At 41.6% G+C, this 20,008-nt stretch overlaps 1 protein-coding gene and 1 long non-coding RNA gene across 2 annotated transcripts in view; one reads left to right on the top strand and one right to left on the bottom strand.

The window, feature by feature from the left end:
- The first annotated feature begins 85 nt into the window (after positions 1–85).
- On the top strand, positions 86–14,346 carry LOC142086329 (uncharacterized). Its single transcript, XR_012675085.1, has 4 exons — positions 86–331; positions 1,208–1,296; positions 12,722–12,942; positions 13,870–14,346. It is a non-coding gene; the product is annotated as an uncharacterized LOC142086329 (long non-coding RNA).
- DOCK3 (dedicator of cytokinesis 3) overlaps positions 5,787–20,008 on the bottom strand; it is a 148,526-nt gene continuing 134,304 nt past the window's right edge. The window contains exons 44-48 of the mRNA XM_075159267.1: positions 19,730–19,882; positions 16,017–16,135; positions 14,962–15,049; positions 10,826–10,908; positions 5,787–10,315 (exon numbers count right to left, since the gene is read on the bottom strand). Coding sequence (XP_075015368.1) covers positions 9,809–10,315; positions 10,826–10,908; positions 14,962–15,049; positions 16,017–16,135; positions 19,730–19,882 — 950 coding nt within the window. The 3' untranslated portion in view covers positions 5,787–9,808. The remainder of the gene's footprint in view (positions 10,316–10,825; positions 10,909–14,961; positions 15,050–16,016; positions 16,136–19,729; positions 19,883–20,008) is intronic.

Raw genomic sequence — 20,008 nt, 5'->3', positions numbered from 1 at the left:
GAACGCCGGCGCGTGGCGAGTTTCCCCGCCTCCCTTAGCCACCATTTTTGTTAAGGGAAAACGTCCTCGTGCGCTTCCTCACGTTCGTCTGCGGGCGCCATCTTCTAAAGGGGCAGATTCTCACACCTGCAGGTGGGCCGCATTGAGGGGCGCGGCGGGGACTCGCGGTCCTTTGCTCGCGGTCAGTACCTGCCTTGGGGCCGGGCTGAGCAGCACCCAAGGGCTACGGCCGCCCAGGGTGGGCGCCGGGAGCAGGCAGGCAGCGCGGGGTGTCCCTTCGTCTGCTGGCTGCGGCAGGGCAGCCGTTCGGGCCGCGTGAGGGCGCGCTGAGGTGAGGCCGAGGGGATTGCTCGAGGCGGCTGCCCGAGGCCCTCGAGCGGCGCGGGGTTTGGTGCCGGTGGGAGCTTCAGGCTGTCGCGGTTTTATTTTTCTGGGTTTCCGTGGGCTGAGGGTGTGTGGTGTGAGGCAGGGGGAGGGAGCTCGGCAGGGCAGAGGAGAAGCCGCCTGAGTGGGCGCCCATTGGGAGGGCCCTCCCTCCCGTGAGGGGCGGTGGGTGCGGCAGGCTTCGCCTCAGCCTTCGTTTCAACCCTGATAAAGCCCTGCACGGGCGGATTTTGGTTATGCCTGAACACCCTGTGAGTTATAGGGCCTGAATTCTTTGAGGTCGGACAGCTGGAAGTTGAGTGGTTAAATTAACAACTTGTGAATGCCTTGTTTCTGGCGGTTTTGGTGGTTGTTTTTGTAGAGCCAAGGAAACAAATGAAGCTGGGTTTTTTTTGTTTGTGGTTTGGTGTTGTTTGTTTTTTTTTTTTAATTTTTATCCCAGTCACTGTGCCTAACACCTTTTGTTCCTGAAGCCGTGACAGGATGTGCTGGGAACTGCCTTGAGCAATCCCTGACCCTTTGAGTTTATCGCTTCAACCCTTTTGAAGTTGTAGGCCAGTTGCAGGAGGAGAGCACACTGTTGATTGGGGCTTGTGGGGCTATATGTTTAACTTTACGTGTCCTAGGATATCATTCTAGTAAAAGAAGGTAGAGGCAAAGTCATATAGCCCTATGGTACAGCGAGGGAGCGTGCATCTTAGCTGCGTGGGTTCTCTTGGTACAGGAAGACTAATGAGGCAGCCTAATTGTGCCTGCCCCAAGCAAAGCCACGGTAGGAGCTGTGGGGAATTTTTCAGTGTCTTAAGTCTGAATTTTCTTGCAGGTCATCAGCTGCAAATTGTGAGCCTGACGAGGTGAGACAGGCAGGATGGGGAGGAGGAGCAACCTGGTTCAGCAAAGGTCGTGTAGCAGGTGGGTAGTAATTAAGACATTGTATCTTGCCAGTGTGAATACATCACATGTGTTTATCAGATAAAAGAGGTGGCTTTTCACCTTTCTAGATCTTGTTATCTCTCAAAATGTGTTTATTAAGATTCGTAATGATATTATTGTCTTGCTTTTTTTTTAAATCAGTCCATAATGATTCCCAGAATTACTCAATATCAATGTACTTTAGGAAGATTATTGGCTTTTCTAAATTTATGCTGATTGCTCACTGAAGTCACTTAGTAGTGCGGAGAAGTGGTTACTTAGATTGCCCTTGTTTCTTAGAAGGGTAGTGGCCAAAAGAGCTGCAAGATTAAGTGGCTTATTAATTAGTTGGAAGTAGGGCTTAAATTCAGAATTAGGAGAATTTAGGAGCCTCACAATAAGGAGGAAGTTTAACTATCTAAGGAGAGTAGTTATGAAACAGATCTTAAAACAGTAGGAATTTTATACTTTTTTATAGAACAGACTGTGTGACAGGATAGGAGTGATTTTGTTTGGTTTTGGATTGGGAAATGAGCCTCTCTATATGTTTCAATATGGGATCTTCAAATGAATCCTCTGAGGAAGAACAAAGACTCCTTTTGATTTTTTTTTTTTCCTTTTTATTTATAGTTTATTTTCCAACATTCCAGCAGCTACGAGGGATTGCTTTCATTTTACCTTCTGCTTCTTTTTTGATCCATGGCGAGGTTTCTAGGGTTCTGTTCATTCCTACACCCTCCAGCCACTGGAGCATTAGGGATTTGTCATGGCCGAAGCCTGGGTGCTGGACAGCTTGTGCTGGTTCTCAGTGGTGGTGGGACGTTCTGACTGTTACACTTGTAAGTTGGATGGGTGTTGAGAAAGCAAAAACCTTTTTTTTCTTCTTTTCTTTTTTCTTAAATGTAGTCCTTAATTTCCATATGTATAAGCAGTGGGCGGTAATGCTGAGCCTCAGAGATCTTCCTGCAGTGTCAGGTGCTCAGGATGCTTTGAGTTGCGTCAAGATTCATGATTCTTAGTGTTTATCTCTTAAAAGTAACTGGGATGAGGATTTAGTTTTTATTGTTTAAAAGCCCCTCAGTTGTTGGGGAGACTTTAGCTCCTGTTTCACTGTCATAGTTTAATGTTTGAGTTAAAACTATAGTTGCAGGAGGGTATTCATCAATTAATTGCCTCTTCGGAATAAAGAGGAATCTGACAAGAACAAGGAGGGAGATGAGATCTTCTTGTATGTGAGAATTTGAGATAGAAATTCCACCCACATTTTGTCTACATTGTTATTAGGAAGATGCAAAGGTTGTAGGAGCCAGTGATGAGGGTTTCTAGTCCTTTTCTAAATTGTGCGGTTAGGCTGATGAAACAGAAAGTACTAGCTCATTTTTGCGGAGGTTGCTAGTGCTATGTCCGTTATGGTTACTCTACCCTACAGGATGCTGTGAGGGACAGGGGTGGTTGTGTTTGTTCCCCATGCTCGTGGAAGTGTTTGGCTGTGGGTTTGGTCATGGTACTGCCAAATAGTGCTGAAGAAGTGAGGTGCTGGGAGATAGGAGAGTTACTGTGCCAGTGAATGATCACAGATTTAGAGCTGGAGCACGTGGCTGAGTGAGGAGTGACTTCTGGTCAGTTTTTTGTAAGCTTTCAGAGCTAGTTATGATGATAGCAGAGTGCCATGATTATGGACGGGTAGTCTGCTAAGAATTTACTGTTGCATATGACTATTCTTCAGGCCATGGGTGGTTTTACAGTGAAGGCTAGGCATTATTCCATTGTATCTGGGCATGTATGAGTGAGGGAAAGGTGGGTAATTGAAAGAATACCTAAATAGAACATCTCTCTCCAATTTTCCATGCAGAAAACGGCAAGGGTTAGGGAGAGGGAGCTGTTAGAGAGAAGCAGAAATTGATTCCAGCATTTAAATGGTTTGCTTGTGTTCGCCATTGATAACAACCGAAGTTGGGATTGAGGTTGTTTCTAACCAAGCAACTTCTATGAAAATGCTCTAATTGAGAAACGAAAAAAAAAAAAGAGGAGGATCCATGTAGCTATAAATGTTTGGTTTTGTGCTGGGGCTCCTGCAGCGTATGGTTTTGGTGGGCTAATGGTACAAAGGGAGGATGGGAGCAGGCTAGGGCTAATAGCGGAGTTGGAATATGATGAGCTCTTAAATAGTGGTCTAATAAGAAGAGGTCATAAATCATAGAATGGGTTGGGTTGGAAGGGACCTTAAAGATCATCTCGTTCCACCCTCTGCCATGGGCAGGGACACCTTCCACTATACCAGGTTGCTCAAAGCCCCATCCAGCCTGGCCTCGAACACTGCCACGGATGGGGCATCCACAGCTTCTCAGGGCAACCTGTTCCAGTGCCTCACCACCCTCGCAGTACAGAATTTCTTCCTAATATCTAATCTAAATCTACCCTTTTTCAGGGCAAAACCATTACCTCCTTGTCCTATTACTAGGCTCCCTGATAAAGAGTCCTTCCCCATCTTTCCTGTAGGCCCCTTTTAAAAGTACTGGAAGGCTGCTCTAAGGTCTCCCCGGAGCCTTCTCTTCCCTGCTAAACAACCAATAAGGGGCAAGGGCAGCATACTAAGAGTGAGCAGGAGAGTTAATTGGGCTTGGTAGATCTGTGGGGATTAGAGTTGGTGGTGGTGTTGGGAGGTTTAAGTTATGTAAATTGTGGAAACTGTGTGTTCGTGGTGAGGCTGCTGTGTGGGCTGGACCTTTGCTGGCTCTGCAATCTGAGAAGGCAGGTCTGTACAGCTATCCGAGTGGATGAAGGGGGTTCAGCTTCAGGTGTTAGTCTGAGAGGACAATGAAGTGTGTTCTGTCAGGGTGGAGGTGAAACCAGGTGAGTTTCATGGAAAAACGTAATGTAATACTGCTGTGGGTGAATGCTGAAGTGTAGTAGAACAACTATTCCAAATTTGGTTTTAATTTATGTGGGATTGATAGTAAAGACTGTGAAAAGGGAGATGTGGTATGTGAATTGTCTCATAATAGTAAAGAGAAGACCTGTGGCTAGGACCTCTTGGCATTGGGCTCTAATGTAGTGTGTGTGTATATATATCCTTCTGAACACTGTCTGTGTCTCTGTGTCCGTAGTTTGTTAAGAAGAGTCTACAAATAGAGGTATATTTATACAGAGGTGTAGAGGGCTGAATCTTTATTGGCTTGATTATAGTCCTTCCTAGAAGTTTAATTTCTCCTCTTATCATCAGCTTTATAATGAAATCCATACTGACTCACACTAGTCATATATTGAAACTGTGCTGATGCTTTCTTACTTAGATAAGGAGAGGTATTTGAACAGGGTATTTAGCCTTCAATCTGACTAGTGTGGCCTCAGCTTAAATAAAGTATTTGACTTGCACTGAAAAAATTGTTGGTTTTAACAGAAACTAGAAGTTTTTTTTTTTTAAACTCTTTTTTAAAGCTGAGGGCGTCACATGTGTTTTGTTGTGTCACATACACTTTTTATTTCCTATGCTTGGTTAATAAATGTGGTTTTTTTAGTTGAATAAAAAATATTTGCTTAACTAAGATTTGGTAAGTTGGGCTAGGAACAATCTCAAAGGGTCTGATTTATACAGACTTTTTTCAGGTGTCAGGTGAAGACTTATGTCACATTTTTATATTTTAGATGCACTTTGAAGTACCTTCTCAGTATTTGTATGAGGTATGTAATGAAAAGGGTGGTTTGGCAGTCTATGTACACCCCAGGGCTAGCTTATTATTATATTTTACTGCTAAATGTCTTTTGGGACAAGTTTCATAAATTTTTTTGTTGGTTCATCGAGACAGGATGGGAGAAATGGGTTACTTTTTCTGTCTCCTGCACCTTGACCTGGTTTATTAGTGGTAATGGAAAAAATGCACATCTTTGAAATTACGCGCATGTAGATGTTACTGTAGCTCTTAATTCCCAAATCCTGTGTTCCTACATGTCTTAATTGCTATTCTTTCACACCCATTCTTTTAAAATGATTGGTATTTAAATACTTAAAATTAAGAAATGAAATCACTGCCAAAATGTCATGCTATTGCAATAAAAAAGTGAAATAAGCCATCACTCATCAAATAGCAATCTATGCAGTGAGGTACATATTGGCGAATTAATCACATTCAGTTAGTCTTTGAAAGTATTGCCTCAAAATTGTGTATTAAAGCTTGCAATAGACAAGCAGGCATCTCAGACTGTTGTTGCATATGTCATAAATCTACCAAACTGATTAGACTAGCTGGTTGATATGCCTGATGCTTGCTTTAAGAAGTTGGTATTAAATAAAATAGTGTACTGTCAGCTAAGAGGATAATGTGGAAGCTGTTCCCTCATCACACATGATAGCCACAAGGTCCTTTTGGTTGCCCCCCATTTTCCTCACTCACACAAAAGTGGGAAGTGATGACTGTTTCTGCATACCTCGTGAATCTTTGGAGCAGCCTGAGGATAACCCCGCCTGGAGAACAGCAATGAATATACAGCTGTACCATTTTAATATCAGGTATTAATCTTTAATTCCACATCACAGCAGTCGAGTGAATGGGTAAGGGAAAGAAACCCAAAACAAACGGCAGATATTTACATCTAAAATTCACACCACTTATTTGTTGGTTCTGGAAACATGCTATCACAATATATACAATGAAGTACCTTTAGGACACTTGTACAAATTATTTTTTTCCTTTTAAATTTGATTTCCATTATAGATAAGATAGCTGTTTTCATTTTATTTTAAACATGAATACACAAAAGAGAAGTGGTTAGAGGTTTTTGCCTTTTTTAAATAAGCACAGAATGCCAGAGGTTAAAAACACATTTACAGGGCAGAATACCAGTCAGACGTCACAATCTATACATTTTTTGCTCAATTTCCTGTACAAATACACAGCATTCAAATGGGGGTATTTACAAAGAAGCATGATCAGAAGAAATTTTAAATATCACATAATTTGTTTCCCAAAGGCTCTTGCTCTCTCCAGCCTCCTCAGTTTTGGCTGATTCTCTCATAGAAGGGATGTGCAATATCCCTTACCTAAAAAAGGGTAAGTAAACTAAAAAGCAAACAGAAGAAAAGACGGAAAAGAATCTTAGTCTTGCACACAGTAATAAAACCAACCCAACCATTGAAAAAAAATTTGTAGGATTCAGAGAAATTGTTTTAATTGCTTTTCTTCTACTACAGTAGTTCCTCCTCAATTTCGTTTCAGGTGGGGCCAGCAGGTGCACTGACAATGGAGAGATTTGTAGCAGAATTCCACCAATTTTCTCAGGAATGCACATGCTATTTTGTTACGCAAACAAAACCCAATGAAGGCAAGTACACATTAAGTTTGAATTAGAGTTAAGTATAGAATGACAAGGTCCTGTTCAAAACATCCTGTTGCTGTGGTCTATACAAGGAATCTTCAAATCCTGCTGGGCAAGTGCAGTAACTGCCGTTGCTTCCACCTACTCCAGGACTGAGCTTGATGTTGGAGTTGTACTATGCTATAAGACACCCCACCTTACAGAGAAGTATTAGTTCCAACATTCACAAAATCTTAATAATAGTCTTTCTATCTTTTGCGCCCTTTAAGGCAAGCACTGAAAAGGGAGACAGAATACTTGGTAGGTAACAGAACTTTAACTCCAGAGAGGCTTAAATTTGGTAAATTCAGCAATTTATTCCATCCTTCTCTGTGTGGACCTGCCATAAACTGGGTATTTGTATACATCATCTGATGGATCTTCAAACCCTTACAAATACATGGGAATGTCAGACTCCCAAAATGGACTCACTGCTGTTGTACAGTGTCTCTAATCGGAGCAGGGCGATACATTTTGAGAGACTGATTAGAGCCCCAGTGGGCAGGTTTTCCAGCTGACTGGGACTTAGTCCCATGTTAGTTGTATTTTTGTTTTTGCAAAGTTTTATTCGCAAGACCTGCTGTTTTTTGCAATAAGGAAGCTCAGTAAGTCACTACATTTTCCACTTTTAATCTTCCTGCCAAAAAAAAAAGGGGCTGGGAGATGGAATTGAATACTTAGTTCTCTTAAAAACATCACTTGAAGAATCTCTGTCAGATTGGAGAATAGCATATGTGACAATATGTCACTCATTTCTAAGGAATTACCTTGATTTACCTTTACCAAAAACATAATTTTGAGTTGAATTTTCATACATGTGTTCTATACCAGAGATCCAGCTTGGTTCATTAACATTTAGGACTGTCCTAGTATTGGAAAACTCTCCTTCCTGCTAGAAATGAAATGTCCGCTATAGGCCAGGTTTTATTATCGTTGTCTTAATTGTGAAGGATATAATGATTACAAGCAGCCTGTGTTAATAACAAAATAGAGGAAGCAAGAGAGACTTTGTTCCAGCCAAATAGGCCATTTAAGAAACAAATCCATAACTTAGTAGTTTTGCATGGGCTAGAGCTTGAGAAAGAAAAGAAACAAATCCTCTTAAAATCCCCTTCATGCAACCGCTGAGTCCAGACTTTGCACAGACAGACCATCTTTAGGAGAGTTCAGAAGCAATGTACTCTGCCCAGTCACTGTATTTAGAGGTAGTGCTAAAGGTGACCTGTAGAAGATTTATAATATCCTTTTTTGCTTCTTTATGCTGTTTGTAGCATGAGAAACTGAGTGGTTAGGGCAAAAATTGAATATGAAAGCTGAGTGCTATTCCTGTTTCTGACTCTAATTTATATGGTGGAAGTAAGTCTCTTATTTGGATGTGCTTCAGATTTTTTCAGTGGTAAGAGAGACGATGGTCTGTTACCATCCTCTGGAGTGTGCTTTGCAATCTGCAGGTGGAAAGCGTTATAAGGAAAGCTAAAATATGTACGGACATGGTGGGGGAAGGAACATTGCTTGTTTATCTAAAAACATCAAATATTTTATACTCTCTTGATTGAAAGTTTCTTGAAAAATATTGAGTATAGGAATAAAAGATTTCTTACTGTTCTTTTCAAAGAACAGATCTCGGCTCTATTATCCACAGATTTTTTCCCTGCTTTGTCATGTACTGAACTAAACAAATACTGATTAAGAGGCTTGTTTTGTGTTCGTAGACTTGTACTGTCTTCACCTCTGCATAGTTCTGTTTCTTGCTTTTGTGTTGTAGGTGGTTTTTTTTTTTTGTTTTAAACCATTCTTCAGCCCTTTCTGGAGCTGGTCAATAAAAAAAAAAGGGGGGGGGGGGGGAGGCTGTATTGCTGCCTGAGGAGAAAAGAAAATAAATCAACCTTCCAAAAGAAGAAGCTCTTAAAGCTTCTTTTTACATTCTAAAGAAGCAAAAGAGGAAGCAAACATTTCTTCTTTACAGGTTGCCTTTAAGATCCCTGACTCTAGGGTGTACACTATATACTGGGCATTTCTTGAATCTTGGTGTTTTCTGTCTACTGTGAGAGATGGAGATTCTTTCTGCACACCAGCTGCAGTGAGTTTTTTGGGAGGGACTGAGGACATTATGTTAACAGGGAATGAATCTCAGCTCCTGGGTGATGGAAGTTGGTGAGAATTGTGATGTTCAGCCCTGAGGCAAGGATTGTTGGATATGATGCATTTAAGCCACCTTTTCTTTACTGGCTGGGTCATCAACCAACCAGCTGTGGCATGAAAAATTCAATTTGGTTGTGGTTTGGTGTTTTTTTTTTTTTTTCTTTTTAAACTGGAATAGAAATGCTGGTGTCAACAGCCTGCCCAACATTGGGCATGGGAAAGGCCTACAATTCGGTTGCAGCTCCAATGGCTACTAACCTCCTCTCATCCTGTAGTACAGATGAATAGCATATGATTCCAGTGAGAAAGCAGGTTGGTTTAGCCAGTGAAAGCAAAATTTAAGAAATCAAACAGTACATAAAAAACAAAGGAGGCAGAGTTTGTTGGAAATGCTATCTTGGAAATCAGTGCATCAGCACTGGTTAGATTGCCTCAGCACCTATGAACCAATGCAGGGAGATCACTGCACAGATATGTACAATCCTGCTCTCAAAAGAGCCAATTTCTTCTTAGAATTGCCATCTTTCCACTGCCTGCAGCTCATGCATCTTCCAGCCTGACAGTTCATAGAATCCCTGATTTCAGCAATGAGCTTTCACTTCTGTACAGCAAAGAAATATGTCCCTAGTGCAACTGCTTCTACTTGTGTGCGTCTCAGAACTGGGAGGAAAGCAGTTTCAAAATCAACTTGCCACATTCCCCCCTTTTTCCTCCTCCGCTTAAAATTGTATTTTTCAGCTTCTGCAAGTCTCTATGGCTTGTGTGCCATTTGATGTGGTTAAGAAACTGCAGAAGGAATAAACTGTCCACTGCACAGAAAGTTAAAAAACGTAACGGAAAGGTGTAAAAAGAAATTAAAAAGGAAAGCAGCAACCTCCCATGCTGGCCCAATTGCTTTTGCGGGCTCCAGACATAAACTTGCGGCAGTAGAAAATCGGTTTGCTGTTCCGAGTCCTTATCTCTCTCCTTTGTGGTCAGACCTGGAACGATGATGCAAGCTGCTTACCAGGAGTTGTCCCTACTGCTCACTGATGCCATGCTCCCATGCTACCCTGGCCTGCTCTTCCTTTCCACCACTCACTGGTTGGGACACTTTACGATGCAATGGGCGGTGTTTGTCATCATCTTCAATTATCATCCCCTCCTCGTTCTCCATGTTTGGCAGCCGGGAGTGGTAAGGTTTGGGGGGTAGAGCGGGAGGGTCCATGGTGTCCTGAGGAATGACTCCAGATGGAGCAGAGTGGCTTCGGCATGGCTGGGATTTGAGCGACTCTAGGACATCAGGCTCAGAGAGACTGTACCTGACAGGGAGGTAGGGTGTCTCTAGATCTTCATCAGTGTTCCAGGCCTGGCTGGGGACAGAATCCATGGTATCTGTGCGAGGAGGTGGTTCAGAAGAATGTCCAAAATTACTCTCGCTCAAGGAAGAGACACCACTGCTGGCACTGCCGGATAAAGTGGAGTTACTTCCATCTAGACCAGACTGCGGACTGGTGGGAGATGCAGGGATAGGATGAAGAGGGGACTGTTTGGAGAAAAACAAAACCAGGTTAAAACTGACAAAGGAGGCAACACTGCATCTTGTGTGTTGTACCACATTTCAGCTTTTGACAGTGATGTTTACAACAGTGCAGTTCCATTTGCATTCAAAATGTCAATGATTATTGGTTTATATGTGCACTCCCCTTACTTGTATGGAAGTACCTCTTGTGGGCAAAGTGCACTTAACAATACCAGAGGTGTTAAAGAAACACTATAACTGAGGTGATAATCAGGTGCCTGAAATCACAGTGTATGATGCAAGGAAGGAAAGTGGAAGGGCCTACAACACGTGTAAGTTATTTCTATAGAATTCAACTCTGGAACAGGTTATGAGCTTTCAGTGGATTTTCTCATGTGTAAGTTACAGGCATGTTAAAAGTAGTGTTTCTGTATTCAAAAGCTGCTTGGTGGGAGTGGAGGAGGGGGGATTCTTTCAGGAGCCTATTATTTTCTTTCCACATCCCTCTCTGCTCTCCTGCCACTTCCTTTTTACCTTGCGCAACGTTCGTGCAGGCAGTGCCGGAGGAGCATCACTGAGCTGGTGATGGAAGGCATCAAAGTGCAGTGAGTAGTGTCCTGGAATGAGACAAGGATCAGAAATGCAGACTTGTGCTGCCTCACTGCAGCAAAAGAGCTGGGGTTTTAGACTCTGTAATGCCAGGTAGCATCTCCAAATGCTGGTAACTCCACTCCAACCTAGGGCTTCCTTTCTGATAGATACCGTGGAGTGCATCTGTCACATCACAAAATGCTAACAAGAAGTTAAGTGCAGTGATAGATTTCCACCCACCCTTGTTATCAAGGATCTCATGGCAAGGCAACAGGCTCATAAACAATGAACATTGGAAGTTTCATTTAATAGCTTTATAACCTTAAGTTACTGCTGAATATGGTCATTGGCAAGAAGCCAGGCCAAGCTTCAGCACTCACACACCTAATTCTAGTCCCAAAATACACGCAAGTCCATAAGGACTGTAAAAAATTTGAAGGGGGGGGGGGGGGGGGGGAGGAATTTGAAAACTTTGTCCAGTGCTAACCTAGCAGACCAGGAAAGACTTTGGGTTTTTGTTTCTGATTGTTTTTATAGGGGGAAAAAAAAGGCTAAGGTCAGCTTTCAGGTGGTCTAGATTTATCTGTGCATGACTGCAGGCATTATGCTGCAGGCCTACTGGGCATTTCCTTACCATGGGGCAGGCTTCGGGGAGGTACTGGTGGGGCCAAGATGCTCCCAACGTGGGCAGACAGGAATGGCAGGGCCTCTCTGGTTCCGCTGTCTAGGCTCCAGCTACTGGGCGCTGCTGGCACAGCTGAAGGATTGAAACAGATTTAACTTGGGTAACGTAACAGGGAGTTTGTGGGGGCCAGAAGGACTGGCTTTCCGGTGTGCTCTTTAGTAGTAAAGAGACAGATTCTAGGGACTTAGTGAATGGTAGGATTGAAGGCATACAAAGACATCGTCTAGTCTGCAGTTTAGACTAGTGTTAAGTTTATAGGTTGCTTTGTTAAGGAAGCAGGAGTTAGGTGATCATAGTGTTAGTCTGCCCATCTCCCCTCCGTGACCCCCTTGGCTCATTTCTAGCAAATCTGAAGAGCAGTAGAACTGCTTGATTTTTTTTACAAACCAGTGAGTAAGTAGAAATCTCACTGATGGAATGGCAGCTAGATCTCAGTTGTGAGCTGTTCTGCTTGGCGGTAAATGATGGCAGAGCAGAAGGGAACATGTGGCAGAACCCTCATGAAACACAGGAAGGCCTGTTGCTGCACTACAGTGGCTAAGTGAAGACTGAATAAAGGCCCTCAATCTGTTACAAAAGAAATCATGACATTAAAGCCCCAATTTCCTAAGCTATGGAGTTGATAAAAATTTTGATCACAAAATAAGACTGCAGTTCGGACTCCTTGTATTACAAAGTTGCCTGAAGAAATCAAGTCTTTGTTGATCAGGAAAGATAGGGAGAGTATTTCTTCGTGACTTTGGTTTTTCAGAGAAATAAAAGCTGCTTTTTTCTAACAAGGACATTTTTCAAGATTTTGAGAATTCTGTCAACCTTAAACATTATTAAAATGCACCTTCCTTTCTTCCAAACACACTGCAAGACTTGATTCATTCTGAGAAGATAGACATGCAATAAGTGTATGTTTATTTAAAAACAAATAAGCAATTTCTTCAGATTAGCAAAGAAAAGAAAAAAGAAAAACAAAGTAATTCAGTGAGCCTACCAAAGAAATCTGAGAGAAAAAATAGCTTTTTCCATCTTCAGTTTGGAAAATAAACATGGAGCTTGACATCTGAAGAGGATTTCTCCTTAATTAAAATGCCTGCAGCCATTTTTGGTGCGTTTCTTTTCTAAAATGGCTTTGAAAGGTTTCTTTGTTTTTTTCTTCTTAGTTCACGAGTTAGCATGAACACAGACTCCCCAAGACCTAAAATTCCCTAAAGTAAAAAAGATCACAAAGTGACAGCTTCACAGGATGGAACAAAACCCATAAAAATATAAAAGTAAATGCTGTTTTTAAAGAGACGCCCTCAAACGGAGAAAGGCATACAAAGATGATATGAAGGATCTTGACAGAGAACAAGTTCAAAACAAGGGATACATCTCAACACAGGTAACGTGGCTTCAGATGAATTTTCCGAGCACCCCTGTACCCATACCAGAGTGCTCTAATTCGCACTACTGCAATTGGTGTCAAAAGACTAAAACAGAGGGACAAGATGCATAACAATGCCAGCCACGCTAGTCTCTCCTGCAGTATAACAGGACAGAATAAAATCGATTTGGTTGGCCTGTAAAATGATTGTTGTGCTTGGTTTTGTTTTTTTTTTTTTAAACACTGAGATGCAGGAGAAGAATGTGAAGAAGAGAACATGGTACCCCAGTGCATAATCCATTCATACTTTCTCATTGTTCCCTCATTCATGGCCTTTTGAGTATTTAGGAGTGCTAGAAATCATCCTGAGGTCAGATGATTTTTGAGAGTGGCTGTTGCGTGTTAAACCCAGTGTTTTATCCAAAACGTTTTGGGGAGGAACCTACCCAGGGAGCTCCTGGTGCTGTCCTAGCAGTGTTCAGAGGCTCGGTGGCCAAGTTTAATGAGCCGGGAAGCTGCATTTGAACCATTCTGCTCTGGGCAACTGATGTCCCACTGCTGTCAATGAGAATTACTGAGCAGAGCTTCTGACATGGCAAGGAATGGGGGTGGGTGAATTCACAGGGCATGACTGTTAACAAAAACCAAGGCAGATGGCATCCTGACTTACAAAGAATGATGAGGGCTGCAAAAAACACCTGTAACTGCATTTATGCTACCAACCTGGCTGAAGAGCTGGGATTCCCGTCACACCATCCCCTAAGAACAATTACTGAACATCATCTGTGTCTTTCATGGCTGCTTTGGGCCTCTGGAGGGAACTCTGTCTTTGATCCCCTTCTCTTTGTGCTGTATACTACACTCTTGCATAATATCGCCCACAAATACAAATTCAAGTATTTTTCCTAGACAGGTAATAAATATTTATCTACCTTTCTTTTCTAGATCTTTCTCCTGTCCAGTATAAAGATCGCATCACCTCTATGATATGTTCAGTTCAAACTAACACGGCTAAGATGGAGCTCTTAATCCCTCACCCCCTAGTCTTAACTCTCTGTTGTCATAGTTTGTTATTGTCATCATTCTGCCATTTATTCAGAACTGTACATTGGCTTTTGGTTTCAACCTGGACTGCTCTGTAAGGCTGTTATATTGTTCAAGTAGTGTATTCTGATTTATTAGAAATTCTAAAATAAAATTTGGATTTTTTTTTCAAAAAGATACAGTTTAGCTCAGGCACAGCTATTGAAACAAAAATACCGATAAAAGCCTAATGGAGTGCATTATGTAGGTCAGACTAGAGAATTGCGATGGTCTTTCCTGGCCTTAAAAATTTTTTAAGATACCATTTTTCCTAGCCATACACATGACTGTTGCTTAGGCAGCGTCCTTGTCTCAGATTTTGACCCATGAATTTTGCCCACTTCTTCTTTTTCAAAATGTTGCCTTTCAGATAATTTTTTGAGCCCATCACTTTGTCCATGGCACCCCTTTCGCAAGCTCCTCCTTTTCTGTTACACCAAACAAACTCCTTCGCTTCTTTCATGTTTTTTTCTGCAGGGGCTCTGCCTATTTTTTTCAAAGCAGTGAGTTAAAAAAGCGTACACTCCTGATGATAAATAAATATAAAACTGCCTCAGAGAGGCATTGCAAGACTTGTTAATATTTTGAACAATAAATGCATATTCAAAAAAGCAGTATATCTTATTATTTTAAAATACAGTCCAAATTTTGCACTCTTCTTTCAGATAACTTCTCATTTGCTGCTTTGGAAGTTTTGCTTGATAAAGGCTGCAGGATTTGTTTCAATAACAAAATGCTAAACTCAGAGAGCTTTCTGAAATAAAGAGGTTTGTGCAACTCCACCCTTCTGTGAATGATTTGAAATGACTATAGGTTGGCAGAAGGCCCAGTTAATTAAACTGTTAATTAAAAAAATGTGAGAGAATGCACTCTGCCAGGAAATGTAGAAGCCTGTAGCATGACCAGAGTAATAATATTTTAGAAAGCATGCATGCTAACTAGGAAAAAGAGTACCTTTCTCAGCCACAGACAGGTTGGGATCACTGCAAGGTTTGCATGGTCCAATCATTTGCTGGATCAAGGCGCGCTGGAAATTTGGAGGCTAGGGAAGAAGAAAGTTAGCACAGAAAAGTGAAAAAAAAAAAAGTTACAGAACAGCTGGTGCCGAACGCTGGCGCTTTCTGTTGGCTTTTTTTAAGAAAAGAAAGTTTTTTAATTAAAAAAGTCATGGGAACCTTAGGCTGTGTCTACATTAGCAAGTACTTCAGCGCAATACTAGTGTATCTCTAGAGTGTAACAGTGCTGAGGACCCACAATGCACGTTGCTTGTGTTCTCGCAAGGAGTTGCTTCAAACTAGCTCTAGCCTGGTCTTGTGCCCATTACCAGCTCGAATGCATCACGTGCCCTTCTGGAGCTTACCTTTTGCTTTGGTTTAATTTGAAAGAATTGAGTTTGCATGCTCCGAGGCAGTTCTCTGAGGTGAACTGAAGTGCAATAAGTGGGCATGATCAGGAGATTCCCTTCAAAAGAGCATGCCAGGGCCAGATTAAAATGCTTACATGTAGGCACATCCTGAATTTTTCAATTTGTCCAGAGAAAGTAGCAGATACGGGTACAGATTGTTTGGAGATGGTGCATCAGTATATTATTTCAGCCTCCTGTGGTTTTTGATACCTCTGGAAATCACCACAAAGCTATTTAAAATCAACTTTGAGGCTAGACTGCAGGATGGCCATGGTTCTAGAAAAATGAATAAATAAAATGGTATGACTACTTGCAGCGGACCAGGGCTCATAGGATCAAGTTGGGAAGTAAGAAGAGTCCATTTTCACAGCGCGTATCTGCAATTTTAACAGCCATTACAATTTGTATCACTTGACTACCAAAGTGGGTGGCTCTAGGGGGCGATTAACATGAAAAGTTCTGCATTGCCTCTGAAAATGATCCTAAGTACGTTGTTGTGCTTTCCAAAAATAAAAAGGGAACCTTTAAAGTGGTCAAAAATAGTAAAAAATAAAGTTACAGTTTTAGGTGGTTGAACTGACATAAATGAAATTAGATCTGCTACCTGTCCGTTTTCCATGATAGCTGCGGGATACATGGCACTGCTAGGTCGGTCCCGATGGGTTGGCAGCAACATCATCATCTCCCGAGAGTGGCGGTACTTATCTGGTAGAGAGGGAGAGCCTGTAAACAAGTGAGAATAATCACGTACACGTGACAAACAACAGCCATGTCTCCGCATGCCCAGTGATCTAGTCCTCCTTTGCAATTTGTTCAGACAGATGATCTTACAGGACTCAAGAAAACATGGAGCCAAGCCCACTAAGCAGCTAACTGTTGGTGGGGTGCATAGCACGAGGATGAAATAAGAACTGGCTTGTTATATACAATTAAGGACATACCATGTAAGGTGTGTAAGATGTATGCGTCCCTAGTTGTATGTTGCGAAGTGCTTCCTCTTAAAACAATCAAAAAAAAATGGGGGCATCTGTGTGGAATCAGCTGCGGCTGTGGTGTACAGTGCCTAATGCTCCCTCACCCCATAAAGTATTGCAGAGTTATAGAAATGCCACAAAATTGTGCATTTTAGGACTGAATGTGGAAGAAAGGGATAAAAGCTTGAGATACACCATTCAGTTAAAGCAGGAAGCTACAGGAAGCTACGTCATTCCTCAGTTCTGGTAGAGGTAGTCTGAGGTGTTGCCATTTAGTTGGCGATACCTTGGTTAGCTTCCTCTTTGTTGAAGCAAAACAAAACCCAGCAATAAACAGAATTTTCTATAAATGTGGGTGGCACTTTGCTTATAATGCTGCTAGATAATGTATGATTACTACTGGGTGTGTTGGTATACTGAGCCATTTTATGACAATAGGACATTTCCAATGCTTGGAGTTATATAGTGGGAATATGCTTAACTATTAGTTATCTGCATAGTTGTCATTTAAGATATTGGGGTGTTTCATGTAAACAGCTTCCTGGCACGTGGAATTATTTGGGACTCATGTCCTTCAAGATGAGCGCCACATAACAATATGCCTTCTGATACGCAACAGCTGACAATGGATTTGGTAGAAGAATGGTTCCCATTAGTGACTTCCTAAAGTCTGATACTACTGATACATGCATCCCTTGGGATGCACAATATTAGGCAGGAATTGATGTTCTGAAGCTGCTGGAGTGAGCTTTAATTTGCACTGATTATTTCATTGCGTCACAAACACGCACTTAACAGATGACAGCACACAGCGCATTACAGAGCCATGCCGGCTTTTGGGGAATACATGCCCCCTTTTGCAAACTTTCCACAACCACACGCATTACCTGAATGTATGAGCAAAGGCATTACTCCAACGTATGAGCAAAGGCATTGGTGCTGGTTAATGCAGCTTTTAACCCAGCAAAAGCAAACATGCAGTTTGGGGGACTGATATTCAGCACACAGTGGAAGGAACAATGTGTCCAGCAGAATGCAGGATAAGGTCCTACAATTGCAACAATTCCATCAGGGGTGGCAGATCCCAGATTAATCTACACCCCCAACCCAACATGAACAGCCTCAGAGTATCTGCATTCTAGTTCCGAACTCATTCTCTCCCCAGACATAAAACAGAAACATAATTAGACAACATTATTTGCTTTTATATACAACATCAGCTTGGAAAACAGAGTGTTAACGCTTTATGCTGAGTCTCTTTTACTCACACATCACAGGTAGTCCTGTTTCTGCATGTCAAATGTAAGGATGCTGAACTTTTAGGTGTGCCCAGAACTACATCACAGCACAACCTACACTGTAAAATTTTCCCTTTTATTTATCTTGTCATCCTTGTTCTTTTATATCCAAGATGCAAACCACCTCTATGTGCCATCAGTTTATATGGGATTATAGTTTCCACAGACCTTCCATTGCATGACCTGAAAAATCCCACATGTGCTACACATGGTGGCGGAGTCTAGTTTACAAAACAGCTCTGCTATTTGGTACCCTAAGTTTGCAAATAACTAGAGCTAGAAAGATTGTAACAGATTATGGCAAGTATCCAGTCTGCAAACAAAATTAAGTACTGATACCTCTGAATTGTGGGCCACAAGAGGAGTGGCCATAACAGAAGCTTTTATTAATAATCAGGCCTGCTTCTTTGGCTAGATAGAGAGCACAATCACCATGGCTCCTTTCAGGGACTGGCAAAACTTAAAAAACAAAGTCAAAAAAAGCATTTAAAAGCTTCCAGAGCAGCCAGTGGCCATATAAAACGCTGCAGCATGTATCAGGGCTTATTCCTTTTAGCTTGTAGCTTGGTACACTTGATGTGTGCAGCACTGTACGTACTACTAATGAAAAAGGAAAACCTATGCTGAAGCCAAAGGTAGTTTTTTAATTATGAAAATGTTAATCCACTTGTGACAAGTATTAGTTTTAAGGGACAAAACTGAAAATTAACGTAGTTAAACTTCAAACTCAATGAATCTTTTCTCCTGATTCATTTTCATTACTGTTATGAAAACAGTTCGCTCCTGCACCAAATCAGAACTTCTTTGCTTTAATAATGAAGTTTTTAATGTAAGTATATGCGTTCTTGCAAAGTGCTGAATAAGACACCAGCACTCATTTTCTACACCTTAAAAAGGGAGCTGTGTTGAGGAAGCAGTAGGGGTGCCTTAAGAGGCGAGTCATCAAGTGTCAAGTGGGAGTTGCTTTTGGAGCGCATCAGAGGAGTCCCAACCATATTTTAAATGAAATTACTGAAAAAAACCTAATACGCTCCTAGCTTTTTCCAGGCCTTTTTGCGTTACAATTTCTGCTTAACGAACATCAGCTTACATAATCTTTTAACTCCGGTAAAGTTAGAGCACTGCCTCATGAGTCACCTCAAACGAAGCCAAAACAAACTCTGAATTTCTTACTGATCCTCCAAACAACAACAGTGTTGCTTTCTTGATAGGGAAGAAGCTACACAAGGTCAAGCCAGGTGAAAACTGAAAGATACGTACTTGTTAATCTGAAAAATAGAGTAACTAGTAATGTCTTTACAGTTAGCACAGAGTTAGAAAATTCTCACTGTATTCTGATTTAAATTCTATTAAGACTTTTGCTCTAACTTGTGTCTATTGTAACTAGTGTAAGGTTTGCTGCTTTAATCTGCTGTTCAGTGAAGTAATCAAATCAATCTACTGTCTTGATGACTATCCCTTAAAAAAAAATTTGGATTAATGGCTTTATTATTTTCTTTGGACACGCCAAATAATTCACTTGTCTTGCTGTTTTAAACATCAATGAAAGGGTCATTTTTTGGAAGTGGAAAATTGGAAGTACAATTTAAATTCCTGCTGGATTCTTAATACAAATGCCGTGGCTTCCTTTGGTCACTAATGGAACTAATCTATATTATAAAGATACCCATCTCCTTAGAACAGTGGTAGTAGCTGAGCTCCAGAAGGGACTCTGCAGTTAAACAGAGAAGGTGGATAAGTATCTGGATAAGGGGATAGTGGTTCTTCACCTCTATATTAACGTTTGAATCAATGAGAGCAGCATTTAAACATCTAGCAAAAACCTAGCAATCCTAAACAACCATGCTCAGGTTAAAGCCACAGGTGACAAAAATGCTAAGTTGATAAATTTAGGTGGACTGTACGAAATGAATTTTGTTGGCCTTCGTATGCTTCCTGTCTGAAAAGTGATTAACTCTAGCATCGTGGCTATCGTAGCTTTGTTGGCAGTCTCAGCAGAAAGGCCAAGGATTGGATGGGTCATGGTGACTGAACTATCCTCTCACCTCTAGAGGTGGTCCCTCCAGGACAGAGATGAGGCACATTGGTGGGGGCAGCGTGGGGAAGCTTGCACGGCTGCCGCCCATGCTGTATCTGTTCTGTGGATAAATAGAGGGCTTCAGCCTCCAGTGTTGTCAATCCAGCACCTTTCACCAGCACTAAATTAAAAAGAATATAAATAAATACCAAAAAAAAGGAAAAAAAAAAAAGGATAAAGGTGCATTGGCAGAGCTGCACATGTAATGTTTGTGAAGTACCTTGCTCCAGCCAGTGATACTGGTCTC

This window comes from Calonectris borealis, chromosome 10, assembly GCF_964195595.1.
Source record: "Calonectris borealis chromosome 10, bCalBor7.hap1.2, whole genome shotgun sequence".
NCBI classification, from domain to species: Eukaryota; Metazoa; Chordata; class Aves; order Procellariiformes; family Procellariidae; genus Calonectris; species Calonectris borealis.
This window is presented reverse-complemented; position numbering and strand designations above follow the sequence as displayed.